We start from the raw sequence: 19,504 nt of genomic DNA, 5'->3' as shown, positions 1-19,504 counted from the left end.
ACAAACTGATATGTGTGAAAATGATGAAACTGATGCTGAGGAAGAACAAATCACAAGCTCACAGCAACACTCTGAAAATACAGAAACTGCAGAAAATTTCGAAGAAATTAGTCAAGAACCTCAAATGAGACAGAGTGGAAGACCAACAAAAGAGCCAGTCTGGATGAAAGACTATGTTCAGTTGGGAAAAAGGTCAAGACAACAAATAGCAAATATGGCTGATACAATTGTAAAACCTGAGTTTTACTGTTTTATGTCAACTCTTGAGAAAAATAGTGATCCAGTTCTGTATAGAGATGTTGTTACCCAACAGCATTGGGTTGATGCAATGAATCATGAAATAGATCAATGTGAAAAAAATGGGACCTGGATAGTGACAACTCTGCCAAAGGGAAAGAAAGTGATTAGTTGCAAACGGATTTATAAAACTAAGTATAAATCTAATGGTGAGATAGAGAAACACAAGGCAAGGGTAGTGATTCTTGGCTGCAGACAACAATATGACCTAGATTATGGTGAAACTTTTGCCCCAGTGGCAAAAATGACAACTGTTAGAGCCTTGTTAGCAGTTGCAGCTATGAATGGATGGTTCACAGCTCAGATGGATGTCACAAATGCATTCTTGCATGGTGACCTTGAAGAGGATGTATATATGTCCATGCCTTCAGGATATTCTGGAATAGGCAGCAGAATCTCAGTTGATTCTCAGGGAAATAATCCAAGCAAGAATACAACTCTTGTGTGCAAGCTAACAAAATCATTGTATGGGCTCAAACAAGCACCCAGACAATGGTTCAAAAAGCTGTCCACCTCTTTAGTATCCTTTGGATACACTCAGTCAAAAGCTGATTACAGCTTGTTCACTAGAATGCAGGGCAATTCTGTAACTATAGTGCTGGTATATGTTGATGACTTGCTGATCACAGGTAACAACAAGGAAGAAATTGCTAGAATCAAGAAAATGTTGGATTCTCATTTTCATATGAAAGATCTTGGGTCTCTAAGGTACTTTCTAGGCCTTGAAATTGATCATACTGATCAGGGAATTTTCATCTCCCAAAAGAAGTACACAACTGACCTGCTGAGAGAAGAGGGGTTGTTGAATGTGAAACCTTTGAAGCTTCCTGTTGATTCTCATTTAAAGCTCTCTGCTGATAAAGGGACACCTCTCCCAGATCCTGCTAGATATCAGCAATTGTTAGGGAAACTGATCTACTTAACAATTACCAGGCCTGATATATCCTTTATAGTTCAGCTGCTTAGTCAATTTATGCATTCCCCTACTTCAACTCATATGCAAGCTGTAAAAAGGTTGCTAAGATATCTAGCTGGTACTGTCTCTCAAGGTGTGTTGCTTGCAAGCTCTTCTGCAGCAGAATTGGCTGCATACTGTGATAGTGATTGGGCCAGTTGTCCGACCACTAGAAGATCCACAACAGGTTACTGTGTTTTGTTGGGAAAATCTCCTATTTCTTGGAAAGCAAAGAAACAATCTCTGGTGGCTAGGTCTTCTGCTGAAGCTGAATACAAAGCTATGGCTCTTACAGCATGTGAAGTGACTTGGATAAAGTCTTTGCTTAAGGATATGGGCATCAAGTACCTAGGGCCTGTGATTTTGCACTGTGACAATCAAGCAGCACTGGCTATAGCTGCTAACCCAGTACTGCATGAAAGAACTAAGCATGTTGAAATCGATTGTCATTATGTGAGGGATATGGTGAACTCATGGGATTTAATCACACATCATGTGTCTTCACAGAATCAGCTAGCTGACATTCTCACCAAAGGTCTATCCATCAAGCAACATCAAGCAATATTGCGCAAGCTGGGTGCTTTCTTCTCTACCAGCACACAGCTTGAAGGGGGGTAATAAAGGATATTACAGTCATTTCTCTAAGAGTATCAAAGCCGTTATTTTACAACAATGATTAGCTAGATATTTGTGTCTTTTTGTGCTGTCATGTAATTGCTAGGAAGGTTCCTTATAGCTGTTATTTTGTTTTCAGTGTAAGGAAATCCTCCCCTTTTGTTTTTGCTGTACATAAGCACACTGTGCTGCTCTTCTGCTAATTAATGAGAAATGACTGAACATTCCCTCTGCTGATATTATGCTCTTGTTTTCTCTCTGTCCTCTTGCACAATCGGTCATACTTTACTCTTTATGTAGTTATCTTGTACAATACACACAAATAGATTTGCTATTGTACTTCGTATCTTATGTTTGCGAATTGTGAGTCCAAAATATTATGAATATTGACCCATCAAGATATTCTACTCCGACCCATTAAGATATTGACCTGTTTATTATGTATTAAGTTTTCTTATTTTTTACAAATATTTAGACAAATTAGGGTATGGTCTTACGAGAAGACGTTCCTAATCTACCTAATGTATCTTATCTTTCAAACAAAAAAATAAATATGTATATACGTTTGCGAATTGTGAGTAAGAATGATGGTCTTTTGTTTTTATGTCTAATTTTGATTTAAGAAGTGGCCTCTATAACAAGGTTGAAGTTGGAGTTTCCATGTGGTTGCTTGTTCATTCGCTTGTGCTTGCTGTCCATTTGATTTATATCACTTGGTGAATTGTTAAGTTGATAATTTGCTGTGAATTAGCCTAGGGTTTGTTTGAATGTTTTGGCGGACTTGGTCATAGTGTTTGATATACTACTTGGTCCTTACAGTGCATTCGATTTTCTAATGTGTAGATCTAATAAATTTTCATTATTTGATTAGCTATATGAAAAGGTAAATGAAGTTTATTTCAATTGAATAATTTAGTCACCTAGTCAGATCACTAAGTTGTAACTTGTGAAGTCGTAAGTATAATAGATTAATAGGTCTTAAGTTCAATTGTATATAAGTCCGAGTTTGCTTGGTTTCAAAAAAAAAGTTCAATTCTTGTTACATTATAGGTACTATGACACCAAGTAGTAGGTAGCACCACATTATTTACATAGATTGTTAGATTAGTTAAGCTAAATCCATACTTCTTTTCAACAATGGCTTATTGATCAGCACATTGGCCCATAACTGTGGTTGGACTTAAGGGTTGTGGCTTATGAAAACTTGTACCCTGAAATAATAGCAAAGTTGTTCCATTATACAAGATTATTTGTAAGAAGTTTAATCAACTCATGGCAAACAAAGTCCTTAAATTATAAGGAGCAACAGTGTTGTATCCTCCACTCCAGAATTCTTTTGCTAATTGCCGGCAAGTTTTATGGGTCGGGTGCCAAGCATCATACCACAAATAATCTTTCACTTTGTAGCACACTGAGAAGGTCATTGATTTATTCTGGCAAGTATAATCACCATTGAACACCCCACTTCCGCAGCACGCTGTTTCGGTTTCTTTAAAACCTATAGTTGATTTCAATCAAAGTAATTAAAAGACGAGGAAGTATATATAAATCCAACAATGTGTGTGAACTCGATAAATTTGATTTATAGAAAGAGCTCGTTTTTTCACTAGTTGGGTTACTTTGATATAAATTGAATTGAATCAGAATCACACGTTGTGTTGGGCCTATCACTTTGCATAAAGAGGTATATAGACTTTTTTCGTTACATTGCCTTAATCATGACCTATTAAATAACTTTGAAAGGAAGGAATAAATTGTACGTACCATATATGTTGCCATGTAAGACACGATGGTGTAACGCGGCGTAGAAGTCGTAGATTGTGTAAGTAAATCCTGGTAATTTGCTTTGCAATGTGTTGGCTTTGGCAGCAAATGCAGCATTGTGCATCCTGGCTAGCTCTAGTGGCTCCTCCGCACAAGTTCCATTAAATCCAAGCGTATATTTAATTGATGGTATGCATCCAATAGGACCAATGTTTTGGAATGCAAATTTTCTTCCTCCTTTTTTGTAGATGGTCTAAATCAAGCATGATAGCATGAATATTTGATTACTTTAGAAATTAATCATCTTTGATATAGAGAATCCCATATTTCCAACAAGTATGTGATCATGAATGATTACATTATAATTTGTCATCAGTTCAAAATTAATAGTCACATATGCTATTTTAGTTTGTCACCAGTGTTACCTTTTTAATTGTAATTTACAATTCGATTTCTTAGTATTGTATGCACTTGCTTAAATTAAATTATTGAGAGAGAATAAAAATATTACTTTGATGTGGATGGTGAGGTTGCCAAGTATTTGTTTCATGTAGAGACTCTTCTCGGAAGAGGATAGAGGACGTTTTTGGCGATTCATTTGGAGAAGAGTAACATAATCATTTTTCCCAACGTCAAATAAATAGACTGCTTTGGATAACAGCCTATTAGCCTCCGATTCCCCAACTTGCTTGGTCAAACTTTGCACCATTTGAACAAAGTAGTCCAATTGCATCTTCAAATTTATCTATACAAAAAAAAAAAAAAAATTAAAATACCCAGATTAAATCAATTATAGCGGGGTAAAAAAAATTGTAACCATTGTAAAATAAAGCTTCTGTATTAGCTTGTTACAAAAAAAAAGATGAATACCGCCTTAGGGCAATTTTCGACAAGTACACAAGCACTTGTAGAAGCAAAATTTATTCCATTGGTGTAGTTTTTATTCCCCGGTAGTAAATATGGTGGTGGCATATATGGCAAACCCGCAAATACAGCTGCCAAAATCATGTGTAACATCAACAACAACAAATAGGACAAGAAATACAAATATATTAATGTAATTGACATTTTAATATGCTAAATTGAATGCAAACAACCTATATTTGTATTATACAGTATAAGTAATTACCTATAAAATCAGGGATATTGAGGCCATTAGAATACCTCCCAGCAGGCTTCCCAAAGAAAATTTCGCCATAAGGCCAATACCTTGCTCCGGCTTCCTTATCGCCGGTATACAAAGACATACCGTTGTCGTAGAGCGAATCGCCGAAGACGAAGAAGGGAGTGTTGTCTTGTGCGGCAAAAGAGATGGCAGGGTAAACAAAGAGTAGAGTTGCACATAGCTCTAATAATGATGCCAATTTAACACACAAGTTTCTCACTGTTTTTGCCATGTAATATATACGAATGTTGTTTTGATCACCAAAATCAGCTCTTTTCGTTCCTTTGAAACTTTTGGGAGATTAGAGATGAAGTGCTAAATACTATGCAAGGAGCAAGCTTATAATTAATGGTTTGTTAGTCAAAAAATTGAAGTGTTATTTTTTACCAAGTCCTTGTATATGTCATATTGTGATTTGTGATAATTAAAGGATCAAGCATCATTTAGAACTAAATATTTTTTAAACATTAATTACATGAATAATTTATAATTTTATGAGAGAAAAAATTATTACTCTTGATGCTAAGAATGCTAAAATTTATTAAAGGATCTTGCAAAAATGGTAGCATTATCTTTTAAATTGGTAATTGAAGATCATATTCGTGATATTTGGTAAATAATCACCACTCAAAATACCTTATTTAGTACTCCGTAGTAACTACCCCATTTATCAATATTTTAAAGTACCACCCTTTAATTTTTCACTTTATAAATCTTAGGACTTGTTTGGCATTTTTTTTTTCATTAAAAAAAAATAATAAAAATAAAAAAATATATATTAAAAACTAGAAATAAGAAAAAGGTGTTTTTACTTTTCAATTGTTTGTTTTCAATATTTTCATGATTTTGATAAGTTTGACTAATTTTTTAAAACTTGCTCGATTTAGGAGTCATTTTAGTCCTTTGAATTGGATTTGAGGTCAAATTTGGAAATAAAAATATTACTGTCTTCGTTTTAAATTATTTGCAACGATTTGAAGTATATGTTGTGAATAAAATATGTCAAATCATTGCAAATAATATGAAACAATATGTTTAAATTAAATTATCTAGCCTCTTCTCTCATCTCCTTTCCTCTTTCAAGGTTTCTTCAAATTCTTGGCCGTTTAGGCTGAAAATAGTCTAATTTCTGACCCTTTTCAGTTAATTTCTTTTGTTTTGCAATTTAGTTTTCAATAAATCTACACGAATAGTGTAGATATTCATCCGTCTCCCTATGGTGGAGTCCGTAGTTTTTGTAGGTTAGTTTTGTTATTTGTTTTTGTTTTGGATTTTTTTTTTTTTGTGTTAAGGTTTATCAAAAGGTAATTGGTGAAGAGTTGTTCGGGATCGCAACGATTATCGAATCTTCAAAGGCGTTCAAGTGAATCATATGAAAATCATCCTTACGGGTACAACAAATTGTTAAACCGGACTCTCCGAAAAGGCTGTATAATTCAACGATGTGTGCGGGAAATGTAGCACAGTGCAAGACCTATTCAACAATCGTAGCTTTGATGATGGAAACCCTTATTTGATTCAATTTTATGTATTTGTTGATTTAAATTTCATTTGTAGATGATGTATGGCTTTTGATTAATGAATTGATTTGTTTCAAAAAAAAAAATGAAATAGAGGTAGTACTAAAAATGACTCATTTTGCATGCCAATGATTACATCGACTTTACCTATCATACATACTAAGGCATTGTTTTATAAATACAAATGTAGGGTATGTTTTAATTTACTGAACTGAACTAATTGGACTTGAATGAATATTTTATATTCGTAAGAGAAGAAAATTAAAAACTGAACTGAACTGAACTGAATAGAATTGTCAATTTTTTATGAGAGAAAAAAATAAGAATTGAACTGAGTAAGTTTAATAAGCTGAACAAAACAAGCTCCCAGTGTATTGTTTAACGACGAATAATGAGTCATGACATAAAAATTCTACAAATAATCCTCCGCTAAAAGGAAAAAATCCCAATCGTAACCGAACGGCTAGACCACAAAACCCAGAGCAAAAAAATCAGTGTTGCCTTGAAAAACCAGAGCAACTCATTCATCTAAGAGAGAGAAAGATCAAAGAGAGCAGCAAAAATGGGAGTGGTAATCATCGACGGAACAACAGTCAGATCTTTCGTACAAGACGAACCCCAATTCAACAAAAGCGTCGACAAAACTTTCGCAACCTTCGACCTCAATGGCGACGGCACCCTCTCCCGCTCCGAACTCCGAAAAGCGTTCGAATCGATGCGGCTCATCGAAACCCACTTCGGCGTCGACTCCGGCGGCCCAACTCCGGCGCAATTGACTACCCTTTACGACTCCATTTTCGAAAAGTTTGATATCGATCACAGTGGGACTGTTGATCTCGAGGAATTTCGATCTGAAATGAAGAAGATTATGCTTGCTATTGCTGATGGTTTGGGTGAATCGCCTATTCAAATGGCTCTTGAAGGTGGGAGTGAGAATTTGTTGCAGAAAGCTGCTGATCTTGAGGCTACTAAGATGAAGGAAGCTGGTAAATCGGCTTAGTTTTCTGGGTTTTGGGAGTTATGTGATGGGAATGGTGTTTTGAGGGGTTGCACGCTAGGTGTTTGTGTTAATGCCTGAATGAGTACATATTGTTGTTTAGATTTTACTTTTTCTGGGTAAATTCGTTTCTTGTGTTTTGTTTAATGTTTTTGTGTTAATCTGTGCAAATGAGATGTTTGTCAAGTGTGTATGTTTTGTGTTATGTACTTATTTGGCTACATAATAAGTGCCTCTAATAAAGTTGTACTAAGATTAGAGAAGTTTAATCTTTTTTTCCAATCAGTTTTTAGTGTATGTTTGCATATCTAGTTTAATTGACATAGAATATACTATTAGTCTATTAGAAATGGATACAGCTTGTATCGATTTAAATACTCTCATGGTCTATAATGCTAAGAACCTAAGCACTATCACACTATACTATGGACATGTGTTGAAGTACGATTTCATAACAAGTTAGGATGTGTAACATCATGCCTAATTCACCTAAATAATGCGTTATAAGAATTGCTCCATTTTCTAGAAAAAAATGAGATCCTTTGGGATATAAAAATCGGTGGAAAAAAATAGGTATTTTAAGTAAAAGAAAGTAATAAATAGAAAAATATGTCAATGCTCTTTAAAGTTAAGATAGTAGTTTATGTCAACACTCTTTTAAGCTAAGATGGTACATGGTAGTTTTGATAACAAGGGGAGCGACCAAAAAGAGGAATTGAGGGTTTATTTGTAGGCTTTTGGCAATACAAAGAAAGGGTAGGGTGATCCATGGAATAAGGGACATTGAGAGAAGAAGAGCCGAAGAGGGATCATAATATAAAAAAGATGTGTAACCAAAGAAATGAGAAAGAAATTTTTTATAAGATACCGTGTGTAAAATTGGTAAAACAACTACTCGGTAGTTCGTTAATGGTTTTGTTGTATATTTGAAAAGCAAATGGCGTGTTCGGCAAAATATAACTGTTAAGGTAGCTGTAGCTGTGGAGGTAGATATTAGCTGTGTAGGTAGTTGTTAGCTGTCAACAAGCTGTTAGCTTTAAAGATAAATAATTTAAATATGAGTGTTTGGTAAAGTAGTGGTTGACTAGCTGTTATATATAAAAATCAATCTTTTATTTTTAAAACTATAGATTAAATTTTCAACAACTACCTTAAAAGCTGCCTCTAATTTCAAAAGTTAATCTTTCTAACTTTTCATAAAAGCTACCTCTACTAGGGGTGAGCAAAAATTCCGGGTACCCGGAATTGGAATCGGTTAGGAACTAGCGGGTCCGGAACCGGAATTGGACCTGGTGGTTCCAATTCTGGGTAATAAATTAAGGACCCGGTTATAACCAATTCCAATTCCAATTCCAATTCTCAACTTTTTGGACCCGGAACCGGTTGGGTACCCGGTTACCCAATATATGCTAAACTAAATTAAATTTAAATAATAAAAATACATTGAATGTATCTAATCTATAAAATAAAAAAGTATTATTAATACCTAACATAATTACAAATAGCTTAATGCACATATAAATATAAGTGTTAAATGCTAAAAATGAACCTAACTAAAATAAAATTATAATTTGTATTATATTTTAAAAATTACATACACAAGTGGGTACCCGGAACCGGAACCGGTATCCGGTGGTTCCAATTCCAATTCCGGTTCCGAATTTTAGGACCCGGTTCCAACCAATTCCAAGTCCGGGTCCTAAAATTTTGACCGGGTACCCGGTTTGCTCACCCCTAACCTCTACCACTAAAAGCTACCATAACCACTATTTTGCCAAACACTCACATTTTTTGTTAAGTAGTGATTTGACCAAGTCAAACCACTAAAAGCTACTCAAAAGCTAGCGCCGAACACGCCTAAAACCTCTTTTTCGTTTTAATTTACATAGATTTTATATATAATATGGATATAATTCTCTAGAAAAAAAAAATGAGAACATTAGTGAAACAAGCAAAAACACAAGGTTTTGCAGTATAGGAGAGTTGGGTTGATTCTAATCTTATGATTTGTGCTAAAACAATGTTGATAGAAGGAATTGAGATGTAGTTTGACTTGATTGGTATTAGCTCGGCGGGTTTCTGCTATATCTGACTATATTTGCAAACCCCTTGTTTAAAGAATATCAGAACTGTAACAAGCAACGGCTGAGCTAATGCTATAGGCTTTCGCGTCATCCAGCAAGAAAACGGCTGCACCTTCCGGCGATAGAAGGCACAACGGCTTTTGCGCTAGCGCGCTCGCCCGCTGCTTTTATGTTTCTGCCCCTATTGGTAATTATTCATGGAGGGAACAAAACAAATTTTATAATCCGTCAGCATTTCAACCCTATTTATTAATCACGTCTAAGCATAACCAATCAAAAATCCAGGTGATGAACTTTTCAAATTTAATTAGGCCGGATTTGGTCCTATTATGGACCGCTGAACAGTCGTATCTAATATTTTGGGCTGATTTGTATTAATGTTGCTTGGCCTTTTATATACGAAGTTCAATTCGTAGCAGTAGGCTAGTTGTAGTAGCTACACTATCTAGCTAATAAAGAGGACCTTCGAGTTGACTATCATAAATTCATAAGGTACTAATCTAAGCCTTTTGTTTTTAGACGGATAATCTAAGCCTTTGTAAACTTGTGTTAAACATTACTCTTACTCGGTATCTTGTTTTTTTGGCTGAGCGTTTCTAATGGATTGCTAACCTGACTAGTGTATAAAAAATAAGTTCAATTCCTAAAATTATAATTTGTTATTATTATACTACCCCCGTTACATATTATTTGCAACGATTTGACATAAAGTATAGAGGAAAATGTCTAATCATTGCAAATAATATGTAACGGAGGTAGTAATTATTATTGTGTTTTGTTATTTGTGGCTCGAAATCTAATAGGACCGACTTTAAATGCAGATTTGTTTCAAACTATAAGTGATCTGAGGTGATTCAAGTTTGAGGTGATAGCTTGATTCTAGAACTTTCCAACAATAGGTTATATACCCAATTCGAATAAGAAATGAGAAAGTTATGGTTGTTTTACAAAAATCTGACGAAGCTAGAAAATTGCGACAATCGGGCAAGTTATAGCTTACGTTCATTTTGCTTGCATTGAAATACGCTAGATAATTTGAAATTAATATTTATTTTAGCTAGGTTGATCCTATGTTCAATAATGATTGAACTTGGACTATATTGTAAGTTGTACAGTAATAGACATGAAAAAAAATTATTCGGTGGTGCCTTATTAATTAGATCCGTCTTAATGAGTTTTTTTTTTCAACCTACCAATTTTTTTCATATTTTTTTTATTAATATAATTTCAAATTTTTGACAATAATCAAATGTTTCTCATATATTCAAGTAAAGGGAAGAGAATATATCCTAATAAGAAACTTTAATAAGTCCCCAACCATCAAAGAAAAAACTCTGATTTTAGACAACTAAAGTTATTTTAAAATACCATACAACTAAAGTAATTCAATATAATGATATATTGCCTATATTAAACTATAACCCCATCTCAAAATGATTTCCTTTCCCTTTATATCAATCTCTCAATAATGAACCCTACTTGTACATTACCTCTTTGGGTTGAAATCTCTCAATATATATTAAGTCCAAACTAATCCAAACAAAATTTGAACTAATTAGGTTTGTTTAGTTTGGACTTTAGGTCAAATAACTTGCGCCCTTCAATGCCAGGCCACACACGAAATATAATAACAACAATAATAGTACAATACTAAAAATAGAAAATGTAATTAAAATAGTATTATTAGTACAACCCATACTCTTCGTTCCACTCCCTCCTCCATTCCCTATGCAAATAAGTCACACCCTTTCGATCATGGAAATATTAATTATGTAATGCCTTTCTTATTCAATATAATAATAATACAATGAACAATAATTTTCTTCTTCTACGTTTTTCATCCACAAAATTTGTTGTTGACCTTCCTTTTTAAGTATTTAGTCATTCTTAACTCTATTTAATCGGGTTTTCACTTCCCCAAATCTCTTCAACCTTAACTTTAGGAAGTCAGTAAAAACAAAATATCGTAGACTAAGCTAAGACAAGTAAAATAAAACGAATTGAATAGTGTATGTAAACATTAACTTTAAGACGACCTAAGTATGAACATTGAATATATTATTTATTCATTTTTGTTTAAAATGAATTTGAACAAAGCTCTATATGTTCCTCATAGATAAAAATGAGTCAAAACTCCAAAAGTTTAAACTTGGACGTTATGTATGGGATAAGGATATAGGATATACGATACAGATAAAGGCCAGGATTAGATAGAACCAGGATAAAGAAATAATGATGAAATTAATGATAATATAATAATTGATCTCTATGTATGGAAACTTAAAATTGTTCTTAGCCTTGTGTATCTTCCCTTACCTCAACAATCTATAATTATTGATCTTTATGCATGGAAACTTAAGATTGTTCTTAGCCTTTTGTATCTTCCCTTAGTATAGTCTCCAATACAATATCTTTGGTAGGATAAGATTCATTTCAATCTTAGCCCTATCTCTATCCCTCAAAACGAACAAGTCATTTCTCTTATCCTTTTCACTTACCCTTACATTAATATAGTCCGAACTTATTTGTCACACTACATGCAGAAATGAACATTAACATAGTTACAAGACCGATTAAAAGAAGTAATCATGATGACGGAAACATATATAATATAAAAAAACTAAAAACGGCCGTGTAGAATAGATCTGATAAACACACCCGATGAGGAAAGTGGAAGAAAAAGTATGAATAAAACAAACAAACAAACAATAAAATGATCAAAGCAAAATAGTAGTGCTGGACTGGTGCTACTCTAACTGTTCCCCCTCGGCGCATCTTAGCTCACATAACCCCACCAACTAACTACCCATAAAATTATTTTCTTAATTAAAAAATAAATCCAAAAAAAAATAATTCCAAAAAAAAAATAATTTTTTAAAAAAAAAAGAAAGCGTGAGACAATGGCCAGGCCTGATCCATCGACTTTAGGTAGTGCAACGTGGACGGTCAAGATGAAGTCCATGTCGCAGAATATGATTGGTTAGAATGAAATCAACGGTTTCCACTCTCTTCAGAGTCGCATCATTCTCTCCTACTACACTATTATTGGTCCACGTACCCCCCTCAAAATGGGGCCCACTTTATTAAAAAATTAAGGGATAAAAATGGACCAAAGACTCTTCCCCTTATTAAAGAGTAGAGAGAGAAAGAAACCAAATTAGAGAGAGAATTTTTTTTTTTTCGTTGCTCTTAAATTTTGAGCGAATTGCTAGACAGCCGACACTTGTCCTTAATTAAAAACTTTCCCACTGGTAAATAAAAATTCTTTTTTTTTTTGTTTAATTTTTTGTTTTTGTTGTTTTAGTTGTTTTTGGAAGTTTAGTCATCTAATTATTCAACCCTTTTTTATTTTTGGATAATTGATTTGCTATTTTGGAATTTTGGGTTTTTATTTTGTTGTTTGGGTTTTGATCAGTGTGTGTTTTGGTGGGTGTTTAGTGATTTGAGTTGATGAGTGATGGATGGATAGAAATGATGTGATGAATAAGATGAGATCTTTGTTGAAAAACCCTGATTTTTTTGGGTTTTTTTTTGTGTGATTTTTAGTGTTTTCTTTTTTTGGTAATGTCATTGATTATTGGTTGTGATTTTGCAGGTTGTGGTTGAAAGGATTGTTGGAATTCAAGCGGGTTTTACTAGTAAGGATTTGATTTTGTGCAATTTTTATTGTTGTTATTGGTATTTTATAGTGGTAATTTTGGTGTTTAAAGTTGGTTAGATTTGTGGGAAAATAGTGGAATTTGATTAGGGTGTTTTAGTTTGATAGTTGGAATATTGAAAATAGGTGAAAAATGGGGAGTAATAGTAATATGAACTTTGGTAAGAGTTTTGGGAATGAAGCAGCAGGTGATGGGAGTGCTGGTGGAAGTGGTAGACCACCAGGGTCTGGGTTAGGGTCAGGGAATTTCGGGTTAGCAAGGCAGCTTTCGATTTATTCGTTGACATTCGACGAATTTCAGAACACATTAGGAGGGATGGGGAAGGATTTTGGGTCTATGAATATGGATGAATTGTTAAAGAACATTTGGAGTGCTGAGGAAACACAATGTATGACAACAGGAGCAGGGGCAGCAGCCGCGGCTGCTGCAGCTGCAGCTGCTGCTGCTGCTGTAGGGAGTAGTGGTCAGGATGGGGGGAATTCAGGTGGGTATTTGCAGAGGCAAGGGTCATTGACACTACCTAGGACGCTTAGTCAGAAGACGGTTGATGAGGTTTGGAAGGATATAGCGAAAGAGTTTAATGGAACTAAGGATGGGGGAGGTGGATCTAATGTACCACAGAATCAGAGACAGCAGACTCTAGGGGAGATCACTTTGGAGGAGTTCTTGGTGAGAGCTGGGGTTGTAAGGGAAGATACAGAAGTGCTTGCGAAACCTAATAATGCTAACGCTGCTGCTGTTGCTGCTGCTGGAATGTTTGCGGATTTCTCAAGGGCTAATAATAACAATAGTAATAATAATACTAATACTGGTTTTGGAATTAATTTTCAACAACCTGGTCGAGGTGTTGAACTGATGGGTAATCGTTTAGCGGAGAATAATCATCAGATGTCCTTGCAATCAGCTAACTTGCCGTTGAATGTTAATGGAGTACGAACATCACAACAACAACCAACACCAGTGCAGATGTCTCAGCAGTCACAGCAGCAACAACAGCAGCAGCACCTGCAGCAGCAACAGCCACTATTTCCAAAACAGCCTGCTGTTTCATATGCATCTGCGATGACTCTACCCAGTAATGCTCAGCTAGGTAATACAGGACTGAGGGGTGGTATTGTAGGATTAGCTGATCCAGGGATGAACAACAACTTGGTTACTGGTACAGCTCAACAGGGTGGTGCAGGGATGAGTATGGTTGGGTTGGGAGGAGGTGGAGCAATAGGTGTTCCTGCTGGATCTCCCGCAGCTTTGTCATCTGATGGGCTTGGGAGGAGCAATGGAGATTCATCTTCTGTTTCACCGGTTCCGTACATGTTTAATGGTGGTGGTCTTAGGGGGAGAAAAGGAATCCACGCAGTTGATAAAGTCGTTGAAAGGAGGCAGAGGCGAATGATAAAAAATAGAGAATCTGCTGCAAGGTCCCGAGCACGGAAACAGGTTTTGCATATATTCCTATTCTTCTTGGTTCTATTGTCAATTTTATGGTTCTATTTCGTGGGTGCAGAGTTGACTATCTGTTTTTTTTTTTTTGCCTGGTTGTTTATCATTTTGTTTTTTGTGGTGTATCTTGTATTTTATCATTGCAGGACATGCATAATATGGCTAATTGGTTGTAACGTTGTATTTTGCTAGCATGTTGCATTTATCACATAGTCTAAAGTTGTAGACTTCTCTCAGATTGTTGATGATAAATGGTGTATGAATTGAGCTGTTCATAGATTATAATTGGCTGTTTTGGTTGAAACACATGATATAGGACCGTGGTACAAATATGTTTTACCGCTCTGTCATGAAAGTATCTCTAATAACTTCAAATATGGTCAGCGTTAGCAGTCTTGGCGCCTGACAAAGTGTGATGAATGCTTTGCTGAATCAAAACATAAGTGCTGAATGTTAGTTCATATTGGTGAACCACTTTATAATCACAAGATTTGTGTTTCTTACCTAAGACATTGTAAAGCTTCTTTCTGACGAAGGAGAATAGAGCCTGGAGGGAAATGGAAATATGATAAAGTTGTGAAAATAAAGTAACAGAAAATATAGAGAATGATAGATCAGATAGAGGTTAGAGTAAACAGGGGAAAGCAATGTTACGTTGATATGCCAGTAAATTAGTTCTGAATGACATGGGACATGAATGCTAGCTTGATGCTGTAACAGATGTTATGCATGGTCCTGTAAACTATGTTTTAATGTAGCAACTTTGTTGATTTCAGAGATCAGTTAGTATCGCTTTCCCTATATCAAGTTTTTATTAGTTGAAAGTATATTGGGACTTAAAAGTAAGGTATTTCATGTGTAGTTTCTATCTTGTGTAAAATATTTGAGACCTTATGAGTAAAGCGTCCTCTGATATAGACAGAACAGCATGTCCTAATTTTTATTTTTGTTTCCACTGATGAAAAGGGGAGAGGGGGACATTTTGTTGTGGTCCATTTGAAACCTTAAACATACTTAAAATGCAATGATTAATTGCTGGTGCTGTTGTAATATACAGTTGTTAGCCTATTTTGCTTTAATGATACTCTTCCTTACGACTAAACATACTTGAAATGGTTTTTGTTTTTTTAAAGAAGCACAATTGAAATGTAATAACAAATTGTTGTCGCTGTTGTGATATCTGGCATGCACTTTTCCCCTCATTTCTCGACAGCTAATCATGTTTTGTTCTTCAGTAATTCAATTATGAGATGACATAGACACTGAAGACTAAAAATCTACTTGTAGTTTATGATTGTTTCATGTCTTTGCCTTTTTCTGTGCATGTCTCACTTACAGTCTTACACTGCTGTCTGATTTCTTCTTTAGGCCTATACAATGGAACTGGAGCAGGAAGTTGAGAAATTAAAAGAGGAGAATCTAGAGTTACGGAAGAAACAGGTACGTTTAATAATACTTTTGGCTGAAACTTAATTCTTGCTTAGAATCATGATCTATGCGGCTTACTTAATTGTTCTTCTGACTGCAGGCGGAAATTATGGAACAGCAGAAAAATCAGGTACACCATGTTTGTTTATCTACTTGTTATTAGGTTCCCATGAGTCTTAGTGTTCTATATCTTGAGTTTTAGGGTATGCATTTGAGTAGTGTTGAGTCGTTAATAAGATGCAGTAAGTTGATTAAGATATAATTGTTGCGAACAGGTGATGGAGATGATGAACAATGCACAAACTGGTTCTCGGAAAAAGCTCAGGAGAACGCAAACAGGGCCGTGGTGAGAAACTGGTGCAATACTTACAGTAGGTTTTTTCTTTTGTAAATATTTTCGAGGGAGTGGATGCTTTTCTGTTATTGGATAGCTGAGGATTGTATTTTAGGTAAAAAGCTTCCAAATTTATAGTTTCCTTACCTCTAAACATCAGTATTTGTAGGAAAGAGGAAGTGTGACATGTGATCCATATAAACCTGTTGGGATATGTAGTTTTAGGGCATGTCCAATTCTCAACATCTTTTTTTTTTATGCTCTTAGATTTTCTTTACTTTGTTCAATCTGATTTTCATAGCTTAGAATTATGCTGTTGGCATGTAGTTTCGCGAAATCAAAGCAAAAGTTATTGTAAATTGCATCTCTGATGGGCATTTTTCATCAACATCAATCAGACTTCCATTTATTAGTCGTTCTTTTATGAGAATCTAATACTTCTTACTATGAAACTACTGTTTTATACTTTTATGACCTACAAAGTACTACTTAATTAAGGATACAAGCTTATTGCTTGATATAATATTAGAAATTATTGTTTTTTAAGTGTCATTTCAAATCCATTTTGTGCCGATTGAGAATATATGGTGCCATGGTGGTAATTAACAAGTTTTATTTTATTTTTTAAAAAAAATTGCAAGATTTGCAATATTTTGAGTTTTGCACTTATTATTTATTAATGACTTCTGCATGACTGTTTGATTTCCAAACAATCTTCATGTAGTAATCATTAGGCTGGCAATCAAAAACATATAATCATATCAAATTCTATATCCAAGATCCTATTATGTACATCCGGGCATACCGTACACCCGGGGTCATTTGCTCATTTAATCAACAAATAACCAAATAATGTACGGTACACCTGGGTGTACATTTCAACATTTGTAATCTAATCTTAACAGTTCCGATCTTTGTATGATGCGATTATATACAATATCTTTGTTGTACAACATCAATTATGCTAAATAAAAACAACAAGCGTTCGTTACAAACTTCACACTGAGCTAAACATACATGTACTTTACAATCTTGATCGTTCACATACTGCTTTCTTTCATTCTGCCTGATTTTAGGACAAGTAGAAGAGTTCCTTGATGCTGTGTGATCCATATGAATGTAGATTCCACATCTCATCAGCTAATTGCTCATAAACTTTTTCAGTAAAATGGGTTGAATCCCAGAAAACATAATCATTTACATTTTCGCACAATTCAAACTCTTTAACTAGCCTTGTTCCACCACAGCTCCATATCCCTCTGAACTTGCCTGTTCCACAACACGCCGTCTTCCCCTCCTTGAACCCTGCTCATCATAATAAAACACCAGTGAATTCGCAAAGCTGTATTTTCACATTTTACATTCCGAAATCAGCTCATTAAAATCGAAAGAAAAGCTTTTGTTTCGGGTTTGTAATGTATCATATGGATGAACATACCGTATTTTGAAGGGTAGTCGATTCTTTGTTGTGCATAAGTATAGAAGTCATACAATGAATATTTGAACCCTGGTAACTTCATCTTTAACTCTTCGAGAACATGGAAAAGAGCTTTGTTATGTAGCATGACGTATTCTGAAGGCTCTGTGTTGCATTCGCCATCTGCGTTTGAAATTCTAGACACAGGAACACAACCAATCTTTGGCACATTGAGGAATGCAAATTTTCTGCCTCCTGTATTGTAGAGTTCCTGCCAAATCAACAGAAATCTTTAGCAATGATAACGAACAAATCGATCTGTTAGCAATGAGTACATAGGAAAAAATCTAAAGAGAAAGGACTTACAGTGATAACAGAAGTAATGTTACCAATGACCAAGTCAACATATTCGGATTTGGTGTAAGTAGTCAAGATTGAGGAATTGGTTAAGAATAAGGAAAGGTAGTCATTTGCTCCAATGCTAAACAAGTAGACTGCACTTGTTAACCTCTTTTTAGCTTCAACTTCACCAAATTTGTGCCTAAACAACTTCTCGACTTTCTTGTAATTTTGCAGCTGCATATGGAAATCAATAACCTGCAAATTTATATCGAATCCCATTATTACTCGAATCAAATTGAATAGGTTGTACTAGCTCTGTAAGAGACATACTAGGCCTTGGTTAGTTTCCGCGAGTGCACCAGCTGCAGCTGATGCAAAATTGACTCCGTTGTAAAAATGATGCTTGCCCGGTTGGAGAAATGGTGGTATGAATGGAAGATTAGCATGTTCCGCTGTTCATGATTATACAAGTAACATAACTAATTTAAAATAAAAGTACAATAAGTCGATAAAGAACGCATAAACTTAAGTTTAAAATAAACGCAACACATATTATGATATGATCATATAATTATAAGATTTGAAATACGCATACCTATAAAATCACTAATAATACGACCATCAGAGAAACGTCCCGTTGGAAAATGGAAGAAAGTAATGCCATAAGGCCATATATTGGCTTGAACCAAGGTTGAAGTGTTAATATAATTGTTGTTTCCGGCATCTAATATGGAGTCCCCAAAAATGAATAAAGGGTTTTTTGCTAATGTTGGGACAATTAGCAAAGAAGCTAGGATGAATATTGAGAGAAGTTGCAAATTTATTTTCTTTTCCATTTTTTGATCAAATTGTACGTCTTCCTGGTATGTTTAATTTGTTACGTGGTATCGATCAATTTATAGATTAATATGTTAATGATCAAAGTTCGTTCTTGGTGACCTAGGATAAAAAAATTAAAGTCGGAAGAACAAAAATTAATTAATGAACGGATTAGATTACAATATTTGTCCTAATTAAGTATATAATTAATACAAAATGTTGTATTTATAGTTTGATTTAAAGGATATAATATACTGGTCTATTGGTACTTAAAATGCTTAAGTCTATGCTCAATTGCTTCTTTAATTAGTAAAGCAATAAATGGATTTATAATATAAGCTGATTAATGTAATGGAGTGTATCAGTCAATGTTAATTGAACATTAAAAAAGGTTAAAAATTCTCGTTTTGAGCTTATCTAACCCCTTGCTTAATCTGTCTTCTTGACAAGGAGTTTATCACATAATTATATATAATATAATTCCGTCAATGACAACTAATTGTGTAGTAACGTATTAGCATGGAAGATCTAAGTCAAACTCAATTAATTAAACAAAGTACGATTATTATTATGCTTGTACATCGAGTTTGTACTTTGAATGGGAAAATTCTAGACAAAATGACTTTATTTTAATTAATATAGTTTGAGGTGGGTTAATTCTTATCAAG

At 34.6% G+C, this 19,504-nt stretch overlaps 4 protein-coding genes across 5 annotated transcripts; 2 read left to right on the top strand and 2 right to left on the bottom strand.

Annotated features, from left to right (window-relative positions):
- Window positions 1–3,132: 3,132 nt before the first annotated feature.
- On the bottom strand, window positions 3,133–5,060 carry LOC145625463 (GDSL lipase-like). Its single transcript, XM_081678500.1, has 5 exons — window positions 4,761–5,060; window positions 4,502–4,626; window positions 4,143–4,376; window positions 3,632–3,884; window positions 3,133–3,365 (listed from the first exon to the last, which is right to left on the bottom strand). The coding sequence occupies exons 1-5, from the start codon at window positions 5,026–5,028 to the stop codon at window positions 3,133–3,135; spliced, it is 1,113 nt and encodes a 370-aa protein (XP_081534626.1). The 5' UTR covers window positions 5,029–5,060.
- Window positions 5,061–6,706: 1,646 nt separating this feature from the next.
- Window positions 6,707–7,595, top strand: LOC145624375 (uncharacterized). The gene has a single exon (XM_081677398.1). The coding sequence runs from the start codon at window positions 6,879–6,881 to the stop codon at window positions 7,314–7,316; it is 438 nt and encodes a 145-aa protein (XP_081533524.1). The 5' UTR covers window positions 6,707–6,878; the 3' UTR covers window positions 7,317–7,595.
- A 4,941-nt stretch (window positions 7,596–12,536) lies between these two features.
- Window positions 12,537–16,646, top strand: LOC145624374 (ABSCISIC ACID-INSENSITIVE 5-like protein 5). 2 transcript variants are annotated; one of them, XM_081677395.1, is made up of 5 exons: window positions 12,537–12,648; window positions 12,993–14,493; window positions 15,865–15,936; window positions 16,025–16,054; window positions 16,200–16,646. In XM_081677395.1, exons 2-5 carry the CDS (start codon window positions 13,189–13,191, stop codon window positions 16,272–16,274), a joined length of 1,482 nt encoding a protein of 493 aa, XP_081533521.1. In that variant the 5' UTR covers window positions 12,537–12,648; window positions 12,993–13,188; the 3' UTR covers window positions 16,275–16,646. The 2 variants fall into 2 exon arrangements, with proteins under 2 accessions (XP_081533521.1, XP_081533522.1); XM_081677396.1 differs by lacking the exon at window positions 12,537–12,648 and having other exon boundaries at window positions 12,712–14,493.
- Window positions 16,647–17,330: 684 nt separating this feature from the next.
- LOC145625462 (GDSL esterase/lipase 5-like) lies at window positions 17,331–18,853 on the bottom strand. Its single transcript, XM_081678499.1, has 5 exons — window positions 18,613–18,853; window positions 18,348–18,469; window positions 18,042–18,272; window positions 17,697–17,946; window positions 17,331–17,563 (listed from the first exon to the last, which is right to left on the bottom strand). The coding sequence occupies exons 1-5, from the start codon at window positions 18,851–18,853 to the stop codon at window positions 17,331–17,333; spliced, it is 1,077 nt and encodes a 358-aa protein (XP_081534625.1).
- Between the last annotated feature and the right edge of the window lie 651 nt (window positions 18,854–19,504).

This window comes from Chenopodium album, chromosome 3 (assembly GCF_948465745.1).
Source record: "Chenopodium album chromosome 3, dcCheAlbu1.1, whole genome shotgun sequence".
In the NCBI taxonomy this organism is placed as follows: domain Eukaryota; kingdom Viridiplantae; phylum Streptophyta; class Magnoliopsida; order Caryophyllales; family Amaranthaceae; genus Chenopodium; species Chenopodium album.
This window is presented reverse-complemented; position numbering and strand designations above follow the sequence as displayed.

Coding starts and splice junctions, on each gene's coding strand:
- LOC145625463 (XM_081678500.1), bottom strand. CDS start 5,028: ATGGCAAAAACAGTGAGAAACTTGTGTGTTAAATTGGCATCATTATTA. Junction 4,377..4,501: donor TCGAAAATTGCCCTAAGGCG/GTATTCATCTTT, acceptor TTTTTTGTATAG/ATAAATTTGAAGATGCAATT. Junction 3,366..3,631: donor CTTACATGGCAACATATATG/GTACGTACAATT, acceptor AATCAACTATAG/GTTTTAAAGAAACCGAAACA.
- LOC145624374 (XM_081677395.1), top strand. CDS start 13,189: ATGGGGAGTAATAGTAATATGAACTTTGGTAAGAGTTTTGGGAATGAA. Junction 14,494..15,864: donor GGTCCCGAGCACGGAAACAG/GTTTTGCATATA, acceptor TTTCTTCTTTAG/GCCTATACAATGGAACTGGA. Junction 15,937..16,024: donor TAGAGTTACGGAAGAAACAG/GTACGTTTAATA, acceptor TTCTGACTGCAG/GCGGAAATTATGGAACAGCA.
- LOC145625462 (XM_081678499.1), bottom strand. CDS start 18,853: ATGGAAAAGAAAATAAATTTGCAACTTCTCTCAATATTCATCCTAGCT. Junction 18,470..18,612: donor TATTATTAGTGATTTTATAG/GTATGCGTATTT, acceptor AATCATGAACAG/CGGAACATGCTAATCTTCCA. Junction 18,273..18,347: donor CGGAAACTAACCAAGGCCTA/GTATGTCTCTTA, acceptor ATAAATTTGCAG/GTTATTGATTTCCATATGCA.
- LOC145624375 (XM_081677398.1), top strand. CDS start 6,879: ATGGGAGTGGTAATCATCGACGGAACAACAGTCAGATCTTTCGTACAA.